Here is a 24,005-nt window from a genome sequence, read left to right on the forward strand (position 1 = left end):
CGGCCAAGGGCACCTGCAGGGGACACAGAAGGGCAATCGACCCCTCGATTTCATATTTTATGCAAGTAAAAATACATTTCGTAAAATTTTCTTCTTCGCTTCGCTCGCAATACCTCCTTTTCTTAAGTCTTAGCACGTTCAGAGTCGTTGCAAGTAAAGAGAATTGTAAAAGAGAGAATGTCTATGAAATGATTTGCGCCCTATTAAATCAACATTGTTTTCAGTTCGCAAAAAATTGGATCTAAAAATGTTCTTGCTCGCTTCGCTCACAATGCGTTATTGTTTTGTGTCATGCATTGTAAATTATTACAGAGAGAAATACGACTTCTCTTAATTGGCTTTGCCTTAAATCCATCAATAATTGTTTTGACAAAATGGAGCGTGCACATGTAAGAGACAATTTATATAATTTCTGCTGTTTGTTTATTATGAGGTGGATGAATTCATTACACAGTAAACCCTCGTTAACACAAACTCGCTTAAGACGAACACTCGGTTAACATGAACAAAATGTTGGTCCCGGAAGGGATGTATTATATCTTATAGAAAGTTTTATCGGTTAACGCGAATTTCGGTTACCACGAATTACGAACTGTTTTTTGGTCCGTTACGTCATTGTATCTCATTTAACACGAACTTTCAAAGTTTTTCATAATTTTTTTCTGTTGTTCCTCTGCTAGGTATGTAAGAAATCGCTCAACAATCTCTATCATCTTGTCAACAATCAACTTATACAGTATTGTAACCAACAGATTCAGATCAACAATGTACTCAAATGTGTTTTTCTATTCTTTAAAACATAGCCAGTACGAGTAACATCAAGATTAAAACTTGGGTGCAATTGCTCGACAATCATAGCGTCAACAATGGGCTTATACGTATTTAACCAACAAATTCAGTTGTGTGTTCAGATGTGTTTTTCTATTCTATTGGACACTTTAGAACGTTTTGCTGCAACATCCGAATTGACCGCTAGTTTTACGGAAGCCATGAGTACAGTTGGCCGTGAATTTACCAGGCATTTGCGTTCCCATCTGCAAGCGCAATATACAGGAATTTTTCACAGAAAATGATCTGGGAGTGTTTTTTTTAAAGTTAATTACTGTAGTAGTGTTTTCTATGATGACATACACAATACGTATTGTAAATGGTTAATGTGTAGAAAGAACTGTATTGCAACAATAAAATTTGATTCACCGGTTAGCAAGAATTTTTTTAACACTAACTCTTGAATTTTCGGTCCCTTGATATTCGTGTTAACGAGGGTTTACTGTATAATGTATTTAAATAATATATGTTGTACATATATGAATTAAAGAAGCTTTGAATACATACACAATTAGTGTTACCATATTACACATGCATTTTCTTATTTCAAGCCGCTTCATGTTGCATATGTGTAAAACACATATACGTGCAAGTTATACATATGTGTAAAAATAATTTTATGCGGAATATATTTATCATGCATTTTCTGTCTTTCATCTTTCCCATATCAATGTGAAACTGAACGTTTTGAAAATAAAATATAAATCGTTGGTGCCAACACAAGTGCTTTACCACCGACTTCTGCCCACTTTTTACGTGATTTGCGAGAATAATAGCTAGGGCTAGGAAGTTGAAGACATAAAAATTGCCAAAAAAATACCTAAAAATATAAAAAAGGACCTAAAAATTGAAAAAAGGACGTATAATTGTGATCCAAATTAATTAATAACTTAAGTTTTAATTACATATTTAATGAATAAAAGAAATACAAAGTTCTGGTGGTATGGAACACACAGTGCGAAAAAACTATATGAATGAAATGCATCTTCTTTCAGATATCATATATTTTTTAGATTAACAATTTGAAAAATCATATTTGGCCTAACCACACTAGGGTTACAGAAATAGGACTTCGGAAACCTTACCTCAGTTGGCATTGCAGTATATCACAATAGACATCTCCAGCGCGACCTTCCAGACAAGTTACGGTTAAAGGACCTTGTACCGTATCTGCTTCAGTCGTCCAAACATGTTTTTCTCTCGTTTCAGGGATGGTTCAAATATATTTCTTTCTTTCTTTTTTTTATTTCTTTACTACAGAAAGGATGTTTAAGAGGTGATGAACTGATGATGATTCGAATTGAGAATGGTTAGTAAAAACGTAGTCGGAAGAAGGTGAAGTTGCAAAAAAAAGCCGTTAAGACCTAAAAATAGGCAAAAAAGGACAAATGAAACCCACCTTTTCTGGCCTACAATGACCCAAAACTAACATATATTATGTTGGGCCTCGTCTTCGGACACTATGGGAAAAAAGGATTTTTCCTCAACTTTCAAGCCCTAATAATAACGTTTTGATACTACTACAATATTATTATTATTGTCCCCCCCCCACAAACAAAAAATTGTGGTTGCGCCTCATCCCTAGATCCCCATCCTCACGATGGTGATCACCTGTCCCATACGAGGGCCAAAAACGCAGAAGAAAAGTTATTATGCTTGCCCCTGGAGAGACTAACCAGCGGTCGTCCTGTAGCCCGAGCCCGAAGTCTGGCGCTTTATACGCACAGCCAAGCTGCGGGACATTAGCGTTTTAAACATGGCAAATGTAAATATACAGTCACGGACACTGCCGGCTTGTAACGATTCTACTGAAAGTCAATGTATTCATTACAAGCCGGCAGTGTCCGTGACTGTACAAAGTCAATTTTAACGAACACATTGAAAGAAAAAAAATGTATTCAATGTAGGTGCCCTGCTGCAAATTCATACAAAGTTAAGGACGCAACATTATATATATATATATACACATACCTTGTCAAAAAAGTAACGGGAATTTGTAATTTAAAAGGCCCGCGCAAAGGATTTTTTAAAAATATTTTTTTCCGTAAGTTGGTAGCTCTGTACTTAATTACTATGCCAAACATGAGCGCGATCTGTCAACCAGTTTGTTTACAGCAGGAGGTTGAATCAGTCCACTTCAGTAGTGCATCACGATTTTTACAATGAACGAAATTATTGAACAAAGAGTTTGCCTTAAATTTTGTGTTGCGAACGGAATTTCGTGTGCTGACTCGCTAAAAATGTTAGAAAAGACTTATGGTGAATCAGTTTTATCAAAAACACGGGCTTACGATTGGTACAACGCGTTCAAGGAGGGCCGAGAGATCGTCGAAGACATGCCACGTCCTGGACGATCTTCGACCTCTTCAACCGATGAAAACATCGAGAAAGTGAAGGAAATTGTGCTCGATAATCGCCGTTCCAGCTTAAGAGAAATAGCTACTGACCTTAACATCTCTCACGAGTCTGTTCGTTCGTTTTTGGTGGATATTTTGGGCATGAGACACGTCGCCGCACGGCTTGTTCCAAAAGAGCTGAATTTTCTTCAAAAACAGTACCGTGAGCAGGTCTCTTTAGACATACTGGATCGCGCCAATTCTGATCCCACATCCATGGAACGCATCATAACTGGTGACGAGACATGGGTCTACGAGTTTGACATGCAAACAAGTCAACAGTCATCAGAATGGAGGACAAAAGACGAGCCGAAACCGAAAAAACCACGTCAAAGTCGCTCGAAAGTCAAGGTGATGCTCATTGTTTTCTTCGATATTCGTGGTTTGGTGCATCATGAATTCGTTCCAGAGGAACAGACGGTCAATATAGAATACTATTTGGCCGTATTGAAGCGTTTGCGTGAGAAAATCCGTCACAAACAGCCAGATTTGTGGAAGATCAATTCGTGGATTTTACACGACGATAATGCGCCATCGCATAGAGCGACAGTTGTGACCGAATTTAAGGCCAAAAACACAATAAATAGCATTGATCAACCACCGTATTCACCAGATCTGGTCCCGTGTGACTTCTTTATGTTCCCGAAACTAAAAATGCCGCTCCGGGGTACCAGTTTTGACTCGATTGAAGCCATAAAGCAAAATTAGTGGAAGGAGATGAAGGCCACACCGGAAAGCGCCTATAAAAAGTGTTTCCAAGACTGGAAAAAACGCTGGCATATGTGTGTTGCATCAAATGGGGCCTACTTTGAAGGAGACAAAATAAATAGTGATGAATAAATGAAAATTGTGCGTTTTATTTAACAATTCTCGGTACTTTTTTGACAGAATATATATATATATATATATGTATTTAAATCAGTTGGGAAGTGGTCGAGAACAATTAGTTGGACGTTTTGATACTAGGTGTAGGCGTCCGGAAGGGGGGCCGTGCCCCCCCGGAAAATGATAGTCAACCAAAAATTATGTATTTCACACATATAATTTCATTTCAGCCACAATAATGTGTGTTAATTATTGCATGAACACCATAAATTCAAATTTAAGCAATGTTTTTTTAGGGAACAACACTATTTTGGGGGAAAATGTGCCTTGTTTGCCCCCCTGGAAAGAAATTCCTTCATTGCCCCTCCCTGGAAAAAATCCTGCGGACGTCCATGGGTGTAGTGCAGGTGTATCCCGGTGTCAGGTTGGTGCAAGTAAATGACGTTCAACCAAGTTAACGGATATCGGTGATCGAGTTCAGACAAGAGATTCAACAAATGCCTGTCTGCTGCTTCAAACGTTCATTTGATTAGTTAGCACGCACCACGTGACAATACACGTGCAGTGTAAACGATGCAGACACCAAATACACTATACTGAACCTCAGTTGCGAAAAGCTGTAGGAGTAACATCGCTCTTCCGTCACAACGTTGCCAAACGTACTGTTTTTCTCAGTTGCTTTCAGCGTGTTCAAAAAGTGACGCAACCTTATGGAAAATCTTATGAACTGTTCTCGTTTCGTTATAGGTGCTCAGTTACTTATTGTAATATATGTTTATAAACCGGGGCTGTTCAGGAACTTGTCGTACAGCCGCTTGATGGAGGAGTTGATTTTATTCGTCCACTACACTTAATTAATGACGTCCTGGTATGCGGGTGGAGGCTGGGCATTCTTCGGGATTTGTTAATGCTTCAAGGTTGTTAACAGAAGAAAAGTTGCGTTTGGTGTGCCATATCACGTAGTCTCTGAACGACATGTAACAATGGTTAGATAATTTGTTAACACGTTGTCAGCTGAGAAGTTGGAACGCACATGGTTTCAACAGGACAATGCCACAGCCCACACAGCTGGGAACACAATGCGTTACTTGGAAGAGTGTTTTCCAGGACGACTGATTTCAGTGGGGTTATGGCCACCGTGATCTCCAGATTTAACTTCATCCAAAGGACTCCGTTTACGTTACTCATCCGCACAGTATTCCGGAATTGAAAGACAATATTCGTAGCTGTGTTGGTAACATCTCAGATAACATTGAAAAGGGTTTTCAACAACATGGTTCGTCGTGTCCACTTGTGTCAAGAACAAAACGGCAATCACTTCCAGCACTTAATGTAAAAAAATGGAATAAGAAATGTTTTCCCATAAGGTTGCGTAACTTTTTGAACACCCTATATTTGCTTGTTTGTAGTGTTCGGGAGTTGTGTACTAATTTTCCGTGCCTTGTGTACTATTGTACAACTTTTATCCAGTAACGGCTCTCCCCCTTCGTACAGTACGTTTGGCAACATGCTGTGTGTCCCGACATTCATTTGTTCGTCCCGCCATAATGGTCGGGTGCCGTGTGATACGAAAATGCCCGATGTTAGCCGAAGAGAGTTTAATTGGTCGCTGATTCGTTGTTTCTCAGCCGCTAGCTGGAATTGTGAGCGGTATAAACACGAGTTGGTGTTGCAACGCGTAACCAAATAGACACGCGAGTGCAGAGAAAGTCAAACAGTGCAACGAACTGGACGGAGCCACCTTTGCTCTTTTGCTACAAACGAACGCACAGCGGAGAACCAAGCTTCCTTAAAAGCAAAATTAACGACCAAAATTAAGTGAGGAGCACAAAAGTGGCAGGAAATTACGAGGCATTTTTCCACAGCCACGATGGCAATCCACCATTAGATATACGTGCAGGACCCAGCGCCGGATTCCAATTTCCACTTACCATCGGCAACTCATGGCGGTTAAATTAATTACCGGTAATTTCTCCCCATCTTCAGCGTGGATTAATCTCTTGTGTTCATAAACTTCTGCATCAATGCGAGGCTCGACGGAAGACTCCCATTGGATAATTATTCTCGCATAATTTATGCGCGGAACACCGTCGGTCGTAACTCCTCCAAGAAGAATTTCGTTCCGGAATCTAATAATTCCAAGAAATGAAACACCAGAAATCGCTGCTCCCGACAATTCCGCAATATTACTGGTTCCTGTCGTATCACGGGCAAGAGGAAATGGCCTCTGGAAGGGAAACCGTTTACCAGATTCATTCAGCCGAGCTCTATGGCGGAGTGGTTAGCACTAGCCGTGCCATATCTGGATAAAATATCCGGATATCGATATTATCATCATCAACGAATTATCCGATTATTCGATAACGCGCAGAAACTCGGGAATGGAACTACTTCTATTGAAATGAAATGGTGTAGCGCCCACTACAGGAAAAGTACGGAACCAAAGCGGGAATTTCCGTGCCAGAAGTCAGCAGGGTATCTTAAAGCTTATCGCCCATTGACACGCCGGAAACGCTCAGTGAGCGTTAAGTCTTACCCGGATAGTATTCCAGTGCCGGACCTACAAGCCGCAAAACCCCGAAGTGCGGGTGGGGGGAGGGGTGGAGACAAGTAACCCTTTAGGTTACGTAGTTGCTCAGGGGTACAGAAACTAATACAATATATACAGGGAAGTTACTTCAGTCGTTTACCGCGAGAGCGTCGGCCGCTCAACGGCCCCTTCATGCAACAGGTCCCGGCAAATTGAGTTACAGGAAGTCCGTAACAGAAACAGCTTGTTTTGTAATGTTTCCACTTTTTACAATTACAGTTACAATTACAATTGAAATAAGCACGTACCTTGTCGCAAGGATGCTGGAAAAGGTGTCCTCCCAAATACAAATACTTCTGGCACGTTATTTATAGATCACCGTGCCATAAGGTCACATTTAGGGTATGTGGGGGCAAGGCCTGGCATATTTTCGATGTCGGCCATCTTGGAGGTTATGTGATCAGCACCACTCTGCGGCCGCCTTTACACCCCCCTCCCGGATAAAATTTGATTTGAGACGCTTTTCCCACCTTAAATCACCCAACCCTGGCAGTCAAACTAGAATGATATCAGGTTGGAATTTCACGAGAAACGCCAGGGTAAAGGTTTCTTCCACTAATCTTTAATCAGGAAAATGTTATGACTGCGTGATTGTAACAAATGTACCTATAATTTTCCAGGTGCGAGAAAACATTTAAACATTTTGAATTTTTGAGTTGGGTGGGTGTAGGTAGGGGGGGGCCTTTGGTAATATTTGGGGGGGTCCTAAGGCTTGTAGATCCGGCACTGTATTTATCGTTTATCTGTTTTCGGTCTATCCACATATTCTTTTATCCGTCATGTTCGTATTTCACTGCACGGATTTTCTACACAATCCTTCATCAAAGCTGTTCTACCCAGACATTCGGACTATTGTTATATCTGCACTATCCGAATTATTGGTTGCACCAGAAACGGATATCTGCTAATTTGAAAACTAAATATTTTTCTTACTATCTATTCTAAACTATCCATTATAATGTTGCATTCATAGGTGGGAGATTACCAGCATTTGAACACGTACATAGTCACACAGTCGCCTCGTAGTCTAGGCGTGTCGGGTTCGTTACCCGGTGGATAGGCTGAGGCCCATTTCACAGTGTTCACATCCCAATTCAATTGTAGATCCAGGTCAGATTAGTCTGACATAAAATTGTTCAACTTAACAACTTACTAACTCTCTAGGCTTCTTAAACCCGAAGGTTTATAGCTGCAGCAACACAAGCTTTCCATCTGTCCCTATCCTGGGCAAGATCAGTTCAATCTTTTCCATCCTTATCAATAACCTTTAGCTCCATCTCAACGTTATCCCTCCATCTTCGTCTTGGCCTTCCTACAGGTCTCTTACAATCAGGTTTCCCAATAAGAATCCTGTAAACTCTTCTATCCTCTCCCATTCGTGCCAGCCCACCTAAGTCTTCTTGATTTAATCATTCTAATAATATCTGGACATGAATACAAATTATGTAGTTCTAAATTATGTAACCTTCTCCACTCACCTGTCTCCTCATCCCTTTTACACCCAAATATTTTCCTAAGGATCTTATTTTCAAATACTCTCAATTTATGTTCCTCTTTCAATGTAAGAGACCAAGTGTCACATCCATATAATACTACAGGCAAAATTACTGTTTTGTATATTTTAACATTTACTATCTTAGATATTATATGAGAAGATAAAAGTTTGTGAAGAGAAAAGTAACACGCATTTCCTGAATTAAGCATGCTTTTTATTTCCTCCTTAATACAATTTGGAAACTTGTACGATGCTGCGGCAAAGTACAGTTTCCACAATTCGAGGAATGAAGCGTCAAAGTTAACGTTCTTGTTATTCTCCAAGTGGCGTTTCCAACGCACAAAATGGGGGGCGGGGGAAGGGAGAAAAATCTCGGTACAGGAAGCAAGACTTATCAAGCTATTCCATTTTTCATTTGTTTTCCGCGCAGGCCACGGAATGAAAAATTCGCAACAAAATCCAATAAGGAAAAAAAAGCATCCACTCCGAATAATGAAATTTACATCAAACAATCTAGCGCGAAATCTCATCCTAATCCAGAAATGAAAATTCTTTGTACAACATAATTCCCGCGAAGAAATAGACGCTGACAGCAGAAAATGCAAAGAAATAAACCAGTGTCAGTCTAGATTACTCGGACACTTATGTAAGTGGCTAAACCGAAAGGGTGATTGAAAAATGTGGAGAAAAGATGAGGGCGGGAGGGGAATGTTCGTCGCCGGAAAGCTGTCTGTGCTGCACTGAAGCAGTATCACTGGGAGAGGAAACTAGTGGACCAAATATTTTGTACCTGGCTCCACTGCAGTAAGGCACAACACTTAAAACATTTTTTAAAAAATCTTTCCTATATTACAATAATTACAATTTGATTTAAATCTAGATTTAAATTAATAATTTATAGAATAATGCACATAAGGATTTTGTAGATATCAGAATCACTTCTGGTAAAAGTACTTTAATCTCAAATCATTATTAGGTTCCAAGATAGGAAAATAAAGGAAATAAAATATATGTACAGTGGGATCCATGAATATTACCGTGCAAATTGTCCATCACCATGTTCGTGCACTTTATTTGACCCAATGAAAGCTTCAAGAATTAAAAGAAAACTAAAAACAAGCTGTTGACAACTTCTGCACCATAATACATAAAAATCCATCGCTTAAAAACACACAGGATGTAAGAGAAAAATTAATGAAACTAGTCAAGGACAATTTGCACGGTAATACTCATGGATCCCACTGTACTTATGGCCTGAAGCTCGTACGAAAGGAAATGTAAATACAAGATTTATCTTGAACTTTAAAGTTCAATATTTTATGGGCAAAAATAGCAAACAATGTGTAGAAAAATATACAAAATACTAATCAAGTTAAAGTATAAATAGTGTTAACAACACTAAACTGTAAACAGCTGATATTTTGCAAACTATCATTGAAAATACAATTATAGATTATAGAGTACATCCAGAATGTTTTATTTTCACTGGAAGAAAAGTTACTGAATTTTTTATAGTTTCATTAACACACTCAACAAACGTTTCCATAGTAGGTTCATATATACAGTATCAGAAATAGAAAAAAATGCATTTACGTATCTTTTTTATTTGCTTTAATCAAATTGTTGAAATATTTTACAGGGTCGTTTACTAGACAAAGCCTTTCTATAAAAACATAGGCCTATATCTATGTGCATGGTGCCAAAAATCATGCAAGCAATTTTAAGCAAAAAAATCAATTTAAATTAAAAAAAAAAAATCAACAAAAATGATTTTTATCAACCCTGATAAAAAGTGAAAAACTTGCCTCAGGGGATTTATGAATATTTATACATTACATGCGATTTGAAATAATAAAAGTTGCTATTTTTCACGTCTACGGAGAGAAATTCACGCTCAATTCCCGGAGCCAATAATTCACGCGGAATTCAAGGAATTTCCGGTTGAGTAGTCACCCTATAGCAGCGTAGAGAGTAAATTACCTTTAGGTAATGTAAGCTAATTTACATCTCTAAGCTGGAAGAAGACAGACGCTAGACTGTGCCTCGGGCAGCTCTGGTTTCTCGCAATGAAACGTGTGCGTGTAAGACAATAAGACATTTCTTTCCAGATATATTCAGAGAGAAAGTTGAATTACAAAACTGAAATCTCAGTATGCATTCTGCTAACTTACTTACTATATATTGCTAGCCTTAGAACTAAGCCATCTCATTCGGGAAGTACGTCATACAAGAATCTGCAAAAGCCTTCGAGGCAGTCGTCCAACACTCTTTCTCCAACTTCCAAGCATTGCCGTCGGCAGCGCAATCAACTTTTTGTCCTTCCTTTTTCCCAAACCCATCTCTTCCATCTTTTTTCTCATGGAATCCTCTTTTCTCGGTCCAGGGAAAAGATAGGAGCCGCCACTCTTTCTACCTGCAACAAACCTGAGACGTCTCACGCGGCCATTTCCGAAGACAGCTGCGTGAAATGTTATTTCACTCTGTTTGCGACAGCTGAATTTTTGGCAAAGTCTTCTCCACTAGGTGTCCTTGCTTCAGGAGTTCGACAAGGTGGATAAAAAAATCTTGATTTTCATTTTAAAAAAAAAAATTGATATTCGTTTTATTTAAATCGATTTTTGATTTTGTTTTTAAAAAAAACGCTTAAAATTCCTTGCATGTTTTTTGGCACCATGCAAATGTTTTCTTTACAGAGAAACTTTTTCTGGTAAACAACCTTGTAAAACATTTGAACAGTTTGATTAAACAAATAAAATATATGTAAATATACATTTTTCTGTTTCTGATACTGTATATGAACCTACTATGGAAATGTTTGTTGAGTGTTAATGAAACTTTGTAACTTTTCTTCCAGTGAAAATAAAAAGATTCTGGATGTACTATATAATTGTAACTTAACATATTTTTATACTCTTTGTAGCTGAATTGTGGCAATTTTTTAGATAATAGTTTGCAAAATATCAGCTGCCATGTTTATTTACAGTTTAATTATAATGACACTATTTACGGCTTAACATTGTTACTATTTTGTATTTAATTGTACAGAAAATATTTGATATTCTTGACTATAAAACTTACTGAATTTTAAAACAGTATAAATTTAAGTGTGTTAACAGTTTACATATCCTTTCGTATGAGCTTCACACCATTAGTACATAAATTTTGTTCCCTTTCTTAAAGCCTAATAAACACTATTAAATGATTATGAGATTAATGTATATTCACCAGAAGTGATTCTGATATCTACAAAATCCTTATGTACATTATTCTATAAATAATTTATTTAAAGTTATTCAAATGGCGATTTAAATCGACCTAATTTAAACAAATCCACCTTGATAACACATTATCCCCAAGAACATATTTAGGGGGGTTCAAGGGGTCCGGACCCCCTCCTCGAAAGACTTACAAGGTACTAAAAAAAATAATGAAAATATACTTTTCAGCATAATACTGTACTCTTTTGTACTACAATCGATGGTTATTTATTTCGTATGAACTTTGAACCCATGGGTTATTATATATATTTATTATTATTATTATTATTTGGAACACACTGCTTTGAAGAACAATACCAAAGAAAATGTATGCACACTACTAATCATAATATGCATAAACTATTAATCAAGAGACTTTACTTTTCGTCAACTGGATCTAAAACCCTTTTTCATTATTCGATAAATATTCAATCTTTATCTATATGACATTAATTTCCTTGGTTTTTTATGCAAAATTTGGAGATCTTAAGTACATATAAGCTAGATAATAAATATATTTGTTATTTTTTTACGTATTTCATGTAATAATAAAAATAAAATATTAATAAGTTTAAATATTTAATTAGTATTATTTAATTATAACTTGATTGAGTTGGAGTTTTAAGTCCACTTTATGCACAGTAAGGCTAATCGGGACTGGAACTACAGTTTAAAGTGGGATCCGAACCACTATGTGCCTTCACCGGGTATCGAACCCTTGATTACAAAGCAACGACGCTACCAATGCGCCATCGGGGAGGCCATTTAATTATTTTAATTTAAACAGTTATATTATTGTTTATTATTATTGTTCGGACCTTCCGAAATATATTTCTAGATACGTGCTTGATCATCCCGAACCTCTTCCGCGACAGTTAGGCTCGACTTGTGGCGAATTCGCACCACTGGGGCAATTTTATTAATGCTAAAGGGATGCAGACTATTTTCAAAAACCATGATGGGTAGGAGCAGGTGTGGGGAATACTTGCGGAAGCATATGTTCTTGAAATAGAACAACGTGTAATGAATCGAAAAGGAATGCAAATAACTCTTTCAGTTCTTGGTTCATACAGAAAACTTGGGAGTTAAACTGTTCAAACGTTTCTTTCACTAAGCTAGTCTTTCAGTATTTCTCGTGTATTCGAAACTGCTTTCCGCTTTCGGGTTTTACTGCAGTTTGTCGCTTAGTTTCTCAATGCCCTTTTCCAGTTTCGTTTTATTTCCAGTTTTCGAGCTTCGGTTTTCAGGGGTCATTTTCGAAGTTTCGGTGGCCCTTTTTTTGCAACTTACGGTTTTCCGGTCCCCCTTCATCCAAGTTGCGGTTTTCCGGTCCCCCTTCATCCAAGTTGCGGTTTTCCGTTCCCCCTTCATCCAAGTTGCGGTTTTCCGTTCCCCCTTCATCCAAGTTGCGGTTTTCCGGTCCCCCATCATCCAAGTTGCGGTTTTCCGGTCCCCCTTCATCCAAGTTGCGGTTTTCCGGTCCCCCATCATCCAAGTTGCGGTTTTCCGGTCCCCCATCATCCAAGTTGCGGTTTTCCGGTCCCCCTTCATCCAAGTTGCGGTTTTCCGGTCCCCCTTCATCCAAGTTGCGGTTTTCCGTTCCCCCTTCATCCAAGTTGCGGTTTTCCGTTCCCCCTTCATCCAAGTTGCGGTTTTCCGTTCCCCCTTCATCCAAGTTGCGGTTTTCCGTTCCCCCTTCATCCAAGTTGCGGTTTTCCGGTCCCCCTTCATCCAAGTTGCGGTTTTCCGGTCCCGCTTCATCCAAGTTGCGGTTTTCCGGTCCCGCTTCATCCAAGTTGCGGTTTTCCGGTCCCGCTTCATCCAAGTTGCGGTTTTCCGGTCCCGCTTCATCCAAGTTGCGGTTTTCCGGTCCCGCTTCATCCAAGTTGCGGTTTTCCGGTCCCGCTTCATCCAAGTTGCGGTTTTCCGGTCCCGCTTCATCCAAGTTGCGGTTTTCCGGTCCCGCTTCATCCAAGTTGCGGTTTTCCGGTCCCCTCTATTCAAGTTGCGGTTTTCCGGTCCCCTCTATTCAAGTTGCGGTTTTCCGGTCCCCTCTATTCAAGTTGCGGTTTTCCGGTCCCCTCTATTCAAGTTGCGGTTTTCCGGTCCCCTCTATTCAAGTTGCGGTTTTCCGGTCCCCTCTATTCAAGTTGCATTTTCCGGTCCCCCTCTATTCAAGTTGCATTTTCCGGTCCCCCTCTATTCAAGTTGCATTTTCCGGTCCCCCTCTATTCAAGTTGCATTTTCCGGTCCCCCTTTATTCAAGTTGCATTTTCCGGTCCCCCTTTATTCAAGTTGCATTTTCCGGTCCCCTCTATTCATGTTGCGGTTTTCCGGTCCCCCTCTATTCAAGTTGCTGTTTTCCGGTCCCCCTTTATTCAAGTTGCGGTTTTCCGGTCCCCCTTTATTCAAGTTGCTGTTTTCCGGTCCCCCTTTATTCAAGTTATGGTTTTCGGTGTTCCATTTCCTCCAAGTTTCGGTGTTCAACGCAGTTTTCCTATGTTGGTGTTCAACGTACTTTGCAGGTTTCGATTTTCAATGCACTTTTCCAACTTGTGTTTTCAAAAATAGAATCCGGTTCCTGAAAGCCGCGAGTGTCAAATAACGCCAACAGAACACTTACAACTTCATTTAGAAGTCACATATGTTAGAGAAAATGTTGGGGTACTCACCTCCAGGACCTCGTCCCCTATCTTGATGCGACCGTCCCTGAAAGCACTGCCACTGGGGTTGAGTCCACACACAAACACTGCCATCTGGGTTCGATCCTTGTGGCCGGCCAAACTGATCCCGAGCCCCTTGGGACCCCTCTCGAGTTGCACTATATGCACGGATCCTACCGATCCATATTTCTTCTGCACTTTATCTGGAAAGAGACGAAGGAGTGAAGGGTTACTGACTGAGCAAGTAACATGTTGGTTAAAAACTGTTTAATTTAATTATTTACTTTTTATTTTTATTGAAAAAAATCTAAATTTTTATTTTAAAAAATCATTGAAAGAAATCAAGGTTTTCATTTTCAAAAAAATCAATATTCTATTTAAAAAAAATCAATATTCTATTTTAAAAAATCAATATTCTATTTTCAAAATAATCAATATTCCATTTTCAAAAAATCAGTATTCCATTTTAAAAAAATCAGTATTCCATTTTCAAAAAATCAATATTCCATTTTCAAAAAATCAATATTCTATTTTCAAAATAATCAATATTCCATTTAAAAAACAATATTCCATTCTCTAAAAATCAATATTCCATTCTCTAAAAATCAATATTCCATTTTCAAAAAATCAATATTCTATTTTCAAAAAATCAATATTCTATTTTCAAAAAATCAATATTCTATTTTCAAAAAATCAAGATTTTATTTTCAAAAATTAAGATTTTTATTTAAAAATGATTTCTGATTATTAAAAAAACACTTAAAATGGCTTGTATGCTTTTTGGCACCATAAACCTGTTTCTTTGTAGAAAAGCTTATTCTGGTAAATAGCCGTGTAAAATATTTTAACAGTTTGATTAAAGCAAATTAGAAAAAATATAATGTAAATATACATTTCCTCTGCATCTGATACTGTATTCATGAACCAACTGTGGAAATGTTTGTTGAGTGTGTTAATGAAACTATAATAATTTCAGTAACTTTTCTTCCAGTGAAAATAAAACATTCTGGATGTACTATATAATTGAAACAAACTATTTTTATAGTCTTTGTAGTCGAATTTTGGTAATTTCTTTAATGAAAGTTTGCCAAATATCATCTTACCATGTTTGTTTACAATTATGAAATGACACTATTTACGGTTAAACAAGTATTTTGTACACTATTCTACATAATATTTGTGCTATTTTTGCCTATAAAAATTATTGAATTTCAAATCAAGATAAATTTAAGTTTTTTACAGTTTACACTTTACATATCCTTTCATATGAGCTTCACCCCATCAGTACATATATTTTGTTTACTTTCTTAAGGTCTAATAAACACCATTAAATGATTTCGAGATTAATGTGCTTGCACCAATAGTGATTGTGATATCTACTAAATCCTTCTGTACATTATTCTGCAAATTATTTCTTCAAAGAAATTGAAATCAGTGTTTGCAAAACAAAATTTCCGGTATCTTTTTGGTTTTCGACATATTTTCAAATCACTTTCTAGTCATTCTATAATGATATAATCATACAAATTTCCCGTTAAATAGAAGTGGTATATCCTCTATATTCATGTTCACCAAATGAATAAAGTTTATTCAACATTGTTGAAAATAACGATTAAAAAATTAAAATAACATTTTTACATGAAATATTACCACAAAAAGAAACCAGTTAATAGAAAAAAGTTAAACGAGTTTCCAATTAACTTTCCTTGGAATTTCGGAGTTCCTAGACATTTTCACAAAATTCTGATTTTTCCATGGCCCATTTTATTCCTTAAGTTGATTAGCACGGCTTTCTTAGGTTTTAAGAGATTTTCAAAACCGCTGAGAACTACCCTTCCTCCCAACACATGGAGTCTTGTCAAGAAAACGTTCCTTCTAAGCTAAGAATTAAGTGTATTATGGCAATTAAAAGAAAAAAGTTCAGTTTACAAACTAAGTAATGACCGATTTATACGAATACAAGGGACATTTGGTTAAGTGCCCTTCTACGGATGAATGATTAGCTCATGGATATAGTGTAAACATTTAAAATTAATTTTATAATAAAATAAGCCAGAACACGAAAACTAAACACTACTTCTGAAGAGAAGTCTGATAATTTATTGTAATTATGCTTGAAAGCTTTTGATGCCAAATTTACACTCACACAATTTTCAATGTCAGTTGTGAAATTTCCTCAATCTCTGAAGTGATATTTTGATAATTTTTACAAATAATAAAAAAATTAGCCAGAAAATTGAAATGGGCATTAAAATTAACATCAAAATTCAACATTTGGATTCACTGCTTTTGGAATATACAGAGTAGCCCAAAGAAAACTATACCCAACGAAGCGAAGAGCGTTAGTGTTTGATCAAGTACATACCGGGTGGCCAGAAATTAAGTTACGCAACTCACGAGCCGTCTGTAGCCTGTTTGTGGCATCGTAGAACTCTGAAATTTGGTGAATCCACCATGCAGACCATGGGGAAGAGGATGGCGATAAAAAAGTTCAATTCTCCGCCATCAGATTGAAATGTGGCGCTGTACTTCCATGATGGGTTGTAATAATGACAAACTGCTCCAATTGGTTATGGATTTGCCTTTACCTTGCAATAAACGAGAGATTATTTTCTTGCAACTTGGAGTCACTAACAAATGCCTATCTAATTAATAGCTCAGCTAAATCACTTAAAGTGAGTATTGAACATTATTACAGCGCCACATTTCAACCTGGTGGCGGAAAATTGAACTATTATTTTTTTTTTAATCGCATCCTCTTTCTTATTGTCTGCATAGTGGATTCAACAAATTTCAGAATTCTACGATGCCTCAAACAGGCTACAGAGGGCTCCAAGTTGGGTACCTTTCATTTTGGCCACCCGGTATGAAGCTTACATGTTAAAACTTGGCAAATGCAGCCACAAGAGTGTCACACGCTCCACTGCCCAGACCATATGTTTGGAAGTTGCCTTGTCCGTATAGAGGCGCCACATGTCGGTTTGTCTCAATGTTCTGGAATGTAGCTTGAAGCTACTGGTGTGTAATATCGTAACTGCAGCTGAGATTTTGAAACCCTTGACAAATTTTAAATAATAAATCAAAACACGTCACTCAAGTCTGACAAACAACTTCAAAAACATTCTGATGATAAAAACTACTATTTCCACCTTTGTTTTGGGTATAGTTTTATATTGGTCACCCTATATTATTATTTGACTGTACAATTGTTAACACCACTAAGAAAATAGAAACAGCTACTGAAATTTTAGTAGCTTTGGACTGGAAACCTGTCCCAGTCTCTGTACAATCGTGGAAAGAAATACGTCCGGGATAAAGCTACTGGAATTAAACCTCCATGGGGGAAGTACTTTTTTCCATGACACTACATCCACACAGAAACGGCCATGTGATAAACCGTGCCTTTCCTAGGATACGATTTCGCCTATGATTTCGCAGTGTGTTACGCTAAAAGGGAAACAACGAGAGTTTCCTTAAAAACAGAAACCTCCATTGAGGATACGGGAGGACAGCTATCTTGAAGAGATCTGTTTATTCTGAGGTCACTTTCATCTTGCTGGAGAGCAGGTCTTTTGACAGACGAACGTTATATTTAGCTGGGAAGGGGGAAAATGCTGCCTTCATTAACCCAAGCAGTCTCTCCGTCAACCCTTTGCTGCCAACACATGCTTCAAGCACCGAGTTGAGCGAAAACAACAGCTTGTTTAACGCCCGTAGAGAGGACATCTTGACGGATACTGATCAAGTCAGTGCAATGTGTACATACGTTACTTCTACAATTTCTACTACAGGGTGTTTCACTCGCTCTCGGCCCCTGATTTTCGCTTATACAGGGTGTCTACCAAAATTCTTGACAATTTTACCCTTTTTCTTAAAATTTGTTTAATACCCCCCCTACTTAGGTATAGTTGGATATTAAGAAAATATATATTTTTATTCAATGAAAAACCCCTACCACACAACCGGTTAAGATGAAAACTGAAGCTCTACTTTAACAAAAGATTTAGACTTCCATTGATTACACTGGGGAACAGTGAAATTGCGGCACAGTGTTTGAGAGCTAATTTAGGGCAATTTCATGCTGCTGAATAATGATATAATAAGATATTTCCTGAATTGGCTCTAATTTATGAAATAAATGCAACTAAACCAAAATGGCGGAAACATAAGACATACATATAAATGAACTTCCAACAACAATTTAATATTTTTTTTTGTGATTACAATCATTATTATAAAAATAAATGTATATAGGCCTATGATCAAAATAATTAATAAAATATGTACACAATGAAGTAACAAACTATGTGAAACGTTTTCTATACGATTTCCTGCTGTATTGCTTTTGAGGACAATCCCTCTGCAAGCTCCAACAGTAGTCGGCCATCACGTGGCGATCCCACCGTCCCTGGTACCTTTCTTCCATTATCCTTATATCCTGATGGAACCTTTCTCCCCGTTCTTCACTAAAATCACCAAGGTTCTTAGGGAAATCTGTCAATGTGGCTATGTAGAAAATGTATCTTCACACTCATATTAGCTCCCAATTTCTCAACATATTTCCAACTATATCGGGGTACTTTTCTGCTCTGTGATTCCCCAAAAAGTTTTTGACGACGAACACAAAGCTCAGCCAGGCGTCAGATTCGATGTAAGACATGTAAGTTGTAAAATTGGCATCATTTATGAGTGTACGAATTTGTGGTGGTCCGTCAAAGATTCCTGCCTTCAATTTTTCAATACTTAGTCCTGGAAAAATATGGCATATATATTTGAAACAATCACCACTTGTATCTAAGGCCTTGACAAACTTTTTTATCAACCCAAGTTTAATATGCAGTGGCGGAAGGATGATTTTGTCCCTATCTATCAGCGGTTCATGAATGATATAAGCTTTTTCCACTAATATTTTCCCTTGGGGGCCAAACTTTTATCGTCCAATGCTTTCTCTAGCACGACTATCCCACAAACATAGGAAACAGTGATACTTTGTGTACCCACTTTGCTGTCCTAGTAAAAAAATCACCATCTTCAAATCCACACACACACACTTATGTTCAGCATATTCAATTTTTTTCTAAAACCATTTTTATGTTTTGGTATTCTTCCTTAAGGTTTGTTGAGTGTCCGATATTTTGCCTAGCAATGCTTCATAAGTTGCCTAGCAACAATTTACAAATAAATAAATAAGTTTCTTATGGGAATTTCAGCCCATTATCAAATTTTGATATTACCGAGAGAAGCGTAGAGTAATTTTACCTCCTACATTTTCCATGGTGTGTTTATTTTTATAACTGGAGTCAATTCAACTGAACCAATCATACAATTGGCAATCACAGCTGTTTTGTGTGCTGAAACTGTTGTTAAACTTTATGCCGCAAAATAAAATCTTTTATTTGTTCCCCAGTGTTATTAATCCATGTGCAAACTAATGCTTCAGAATACAACTGGATGGGGAATGGCCACATTACTTTAATATTTTATCAAAACTTCACGCACAAGAATGTAATTCTTAAGAACCGAAGTGAACAAACCTAACCACAACTCAATACAGTTTTAGATTTCCAAATATTCAATTTTATCAAATCCCAGTACAGTTATATAACAATGTAAATTCACAATATTGTAAAAAAAAAATAAAAAATTCTTGACTTTCTTGACCTAGCGGTTGATTTCTTGACATTTTCTTGACTGGTACGCACCCTGTTATAAAAATCATTGTGACGTCACAGCGAATTTGAATTTGAAATTTAAATTTTGGGTGCGTCAACACTTACGCTATTTTGAACCCGTCACGTTATGCAGGGTCCAGCCCCTTACCGTAACATAACAAAACTGTAATGTCGCATAACAAAAAAATCTTAAAAACATTTTGACCCGTTAAAAGCTGAGGCTGTAGAGGGGCACTCAGCACACAAGGACAAAATACAGAACAACACACAGAATTATATGAACACTCAATATGCTGACCAAGGCACAAATTTATTATATTATAAAACAAACTAAACGTAACGTTTCAACCTTCTAGCAAGGTCTTCTTCAGACTCTGTATCAAGTACAAATGTAACAAGATACAAAAACAGGACGATATATATACAAAAACATTACTCCCCTCCAGACTATTAGAAAGTTGTTCTGGAACATTCTAGCAGATGGCTTTCCCTTGTCAACTGTACTTTCACCTACAAGGCTAAACATATTTTCTTCCATCTAGAATGTGGTTGGACTCTTTATCTCACGCTCTTTTTCCTTCTCCTCTCCTCTTTCTCTCTTGTCCTTTCCACTCTTTCTAACACCTTCTTCCATTCTTTGTTTAACTTCAGTCCCCCATTCCAGTTCATTATGTCTTCTTCACCTTTCTTCTCTATTTCCTTGGCTTCCTTCCATTTTCTCACTAGCATTCTCTTCTCCCTTCCTATCTGCTTAGCCTCATCCCACTCTATGTCATGTCCTGTTTCTCTCGTGTGTTTAAATATCGCATTTCTCTCTCTCTTAAGTCGTACGTCATCCCTATGTTGTTTCAACCTGTCTTTCAGCCTCTTTTTCGTTTCTCCTATGTACACACTCTGACATTCTTTACATTTCACTTCGTAGATAATCCCTTCCTCTTCCTTGTACTTGGTGCAGAGTCTGAAGAAGACCTTGCTAGAAGGTTGAAACGTTACGTTTAGTTTATGTTTTATAATAAAATAAATTACTGCCTTGGTCAGCATATTGAGCGTTTCATATCATAGAAACAAGGCTTAATGGTGTTATAACAGAATTATACTGGCCATAGGACCATTCGCCAGAGCTTCGCTAGTTTGCAAAAGGCAGTCAAGGGTGTACTACGTGGAAGGATCACCCCTTACACCCCACGTCACAGTGAGTGTTGCAAGTAGTCTCTAAATCCGACCCTTTTCACTTTGTCGGGAGGTAAATCAATTTTGTACCCAGAGAATCGTAATGAAGCTACATATCTACAAGATAAATGTTCAGTCTCATTGGATTAAGTTGTTACGTTTTGAGTTCTGAAAATCCTATTACTTCTAGCATTAAGGAACTCCGAAGGGCTTAGGGTTTTGTTGGGAGTACAGCATCGAACGGCTGTAGTACAGGGTCCGGCAGAGGAGTTAGATGGTTTTGAAATGTGAATAACACACTGAATTTTCAAAGGTACCGAAATGTATTACTACAGAAATATAGGTTATTGTATGCCATTTTTATTTACCACGGCAGTTCGTGTAAATAAAATGATGCCTTCAATTTATTTATATACACATTCGAAGGCCTTTTTCCTTTCCTTTCCTACGTAAGATCTTGAGTCAGCGCTTTGTCCGTTTGAACAATTGAAAGAAATTCAAATCAACAATCGGCGATCTGGTTAAAAGTTGGTGGCCTGCTTAACTGTTTGTCAGCCCAGTAAGCATGGAACCCTGGAATGTGCAACATCGAGCGTTTGTTGTGGAGGGATTCTTCAAGACTGGAGAATCTGTATTGAAAACGCAGCATCTTTTTCAACGTCATTTTCACGTGGCACGCCATGGGCGTGTACGAAGCTGCAACAATATCCTCGCGTGGGTGCAGAACTTCAGATTGACAGCATCAGCTATGAATAGGTCACCACCTGGCCGTGTTCGAACCCATGGCGTGCCACATGGAAATGACGTTGAAAAAGACGCTGAGTTTTCAATACAGATTCTCCAGTCTTGAAGAATCCCTCCACAACAAACGATCGATGTTGCACATTCCAGGGTTCCATGCTTACTGGGCTGACAAACAGTTAAGCAGGCCACCAACTTTTAACCAGATCGCCGATTGTTGATTTGAATTTCTTTCAATTGTTCAAACGGACAAAGCGCTGACTCAAGATCTTACGTAGGAAAGGAAAGGAAAAAGGCCTTCGAATGTGTATATAAATAAATTGAAGGCATCATTTTATTTACACGAACTGCCGTGGTAAATAAAAATGGCATACAATAACCTATATTTCTGTAGTAATACATTTCGGTACCTTTGAAAATTCAGTGTGTTATTCACATTTCAAAACCATCTAACTCCTCTGCCGGACCCTGTACATCTTTAACCCACACAAACACACTTTGCTTCCACGAGTACAAATTGGCAGGGTTGTGAAAGGTCCAGGAATTTTAAGTAAATTCAATTCCCGTCCAGGAGAGAAAATTTGCAAGCGTAAATGGGTTCTAGACCGAAAAGAACCTTTTTATGTTTAAAGTATTTCGATTCGGTCCAGGAACCTTTTTTTCCGACGAATTCAAAAACGACCCAGGAACATTTTTTTCCGGATCAATTCAAAAACGACCCAGGAACATTTTTTTCCGGATCAATTCAAAAACGACCCAGGAACCTTCTTTCCGGATCAATTCAAAAACGACCCAGGAACCTTCTTTCCGGATCAATTCAAAAACGACCCAGGAACCTTCTTTCCGGATCAATTTAAATACGGTCCAGGAACCTTCTTTCCGGATCAATTTAAATCCGGTCCAGGAACCTTCCTCCCGGATCAATTTAAATCCGGTCCAGGAACCTTCCTCCCGGATCAATTTAAATCCGGTCCAGGAACCTCTTTTCAATTAAACAAAACTCAATGTGGACCGAATTTAAATTGTGTAAAAAAAGAGGTTCCGGTCCTTCAGCGGAACCCATTAGAATTTATGGGTTCCTGAACCTTTAACAACCAATCAAATTATCCCTCCTCTAATTAATTCATACCACGTCACCGCCTCTCAATTACCTCTAGTATGTAGCAACAATATACACTGATCCCTTTTTATTTAATAAGATTCTGGATACGGATGAGAATACCTATCCTGGTAATATTTCCCAGCACGATGAAAAATGAGGTACATTTGACACTGGAAAAAAAAATGAACGTTTCATCAACTTTCAGAAGGGGAAATCGGAGACCGAGAAAACAGATGAGCCAATTACCTTCCCGAGAACACCGTCCATTTCAATTACTTTGTGGAATAACGATTCTAATTTTGCGAATTATTAACTCTGGATTGAAAAACATCGGACAGAGAGAGAAGTAGCTTGATAGCGAGGAAATTGAGAAGCGTGGGGTGGTCAGGTTATTTCCAAGTAAACTAATTGATTTTGAGCTAATTTTAAGCTGTCTGTACTCGAACACATTGAATTCCACGCTTGAAGGAAGTGACGTCATAGCACACGCCATGTTTCTCCTCGAATTCAAGGTTAACGTTCAATAATTCTTACTTACATTCTGTTACGGGAATCTATGGAGAACGCCGCCCATGACGACAGCCCCAAAATATGTTAGAATGAAGGACGTTTTTATTGTTAGCGATATTATTTAGATTTAAGTAGAACATTTGTTGCAGTGAAAATCCTACTGAAGAAAATTAATCTCATGAATTTCTTCCTGTCACAATTGTGTAACTCTGACAGTGTTACGAAGACTTGGTTGGTTGATTTAGTGTTTTAAGTCTACTTTATGCATAGTAAGGCTTATCAGGACTGGACTTACATGGGATCCGAACCACTATGTGCCTACACCGTGTATCGAACCCGTGATCCCGGCGACAGCACCACTACGCCATCGGGGAGGCCCAACAGTGTTACGAAGAAACTATGCAAAAAAAAATCTGTGTGTGAATAAGAAAAAGTGTGCCTCAGTGGTCGTTTTGAATAAACATATATTTTACTTTTATCCACATACAGGGTGGCCAGAATTAAAGTTACCCAACTCAGAGCCCTCTGTAGCCTGTTTGAGGCATCGTAGAACTCTGAAATTTGGTGAAACCACTATGCAGACCATGGGGAAGAGGATGGCGATAAAAATAGTTCAATTTTCCGCCACCAGGTTGAAATATGGCGCTGTACTTCCATGATGGGTTGTACAAATAATCACGTTAAGTGTAGTAGCCGAGTTATTAATTAGAAAGAAATTTGTTAGTGGCTGGAAGTTGCGAGAAAATAATCTCGTTT

General features: G+C 38.0%; 1 protein-coding gene across 5 annotated transcripts in view; it reads right to left on the minus strand.

Moving 5' to 3' along the window:
• Positions 1 to 24,005, minus strand: part of LOC145981803 (multiple PDZ domain protein-like) — a 963,820-nt gene that overhangs the window by 250,978 nt on the left and 688,837 nt on the right. For all 5 annotated transcript variants that reach the window (XM_083115230.1, XM_083115226.1, XM_083115228.1 and 2 more), the window contains one exon: positions 14,064 to 14,257. In XM_083115230.1, coding sequence (XP_082971356.1) covers positions 14,064 to 14,257 — 194 coding nt within the window. The remainder of the gene's footprint in view (positions 1 to 14,063; positions 14,258 to 24,005) is intronic.

Source organism: Lepisma saccharinum, chromosome 30 (assembly GCF_977018435.1).
Source record: "Lepisma saccharinum chromosome 30, izLepSacc3.1, whole genome shotgun sequence".
NCBI lineage: Eukaryota > Metazoa > Arthropoda > Insecta > Zygentoma > Lepismatidae > Lepisma > Lepisma saccharinum.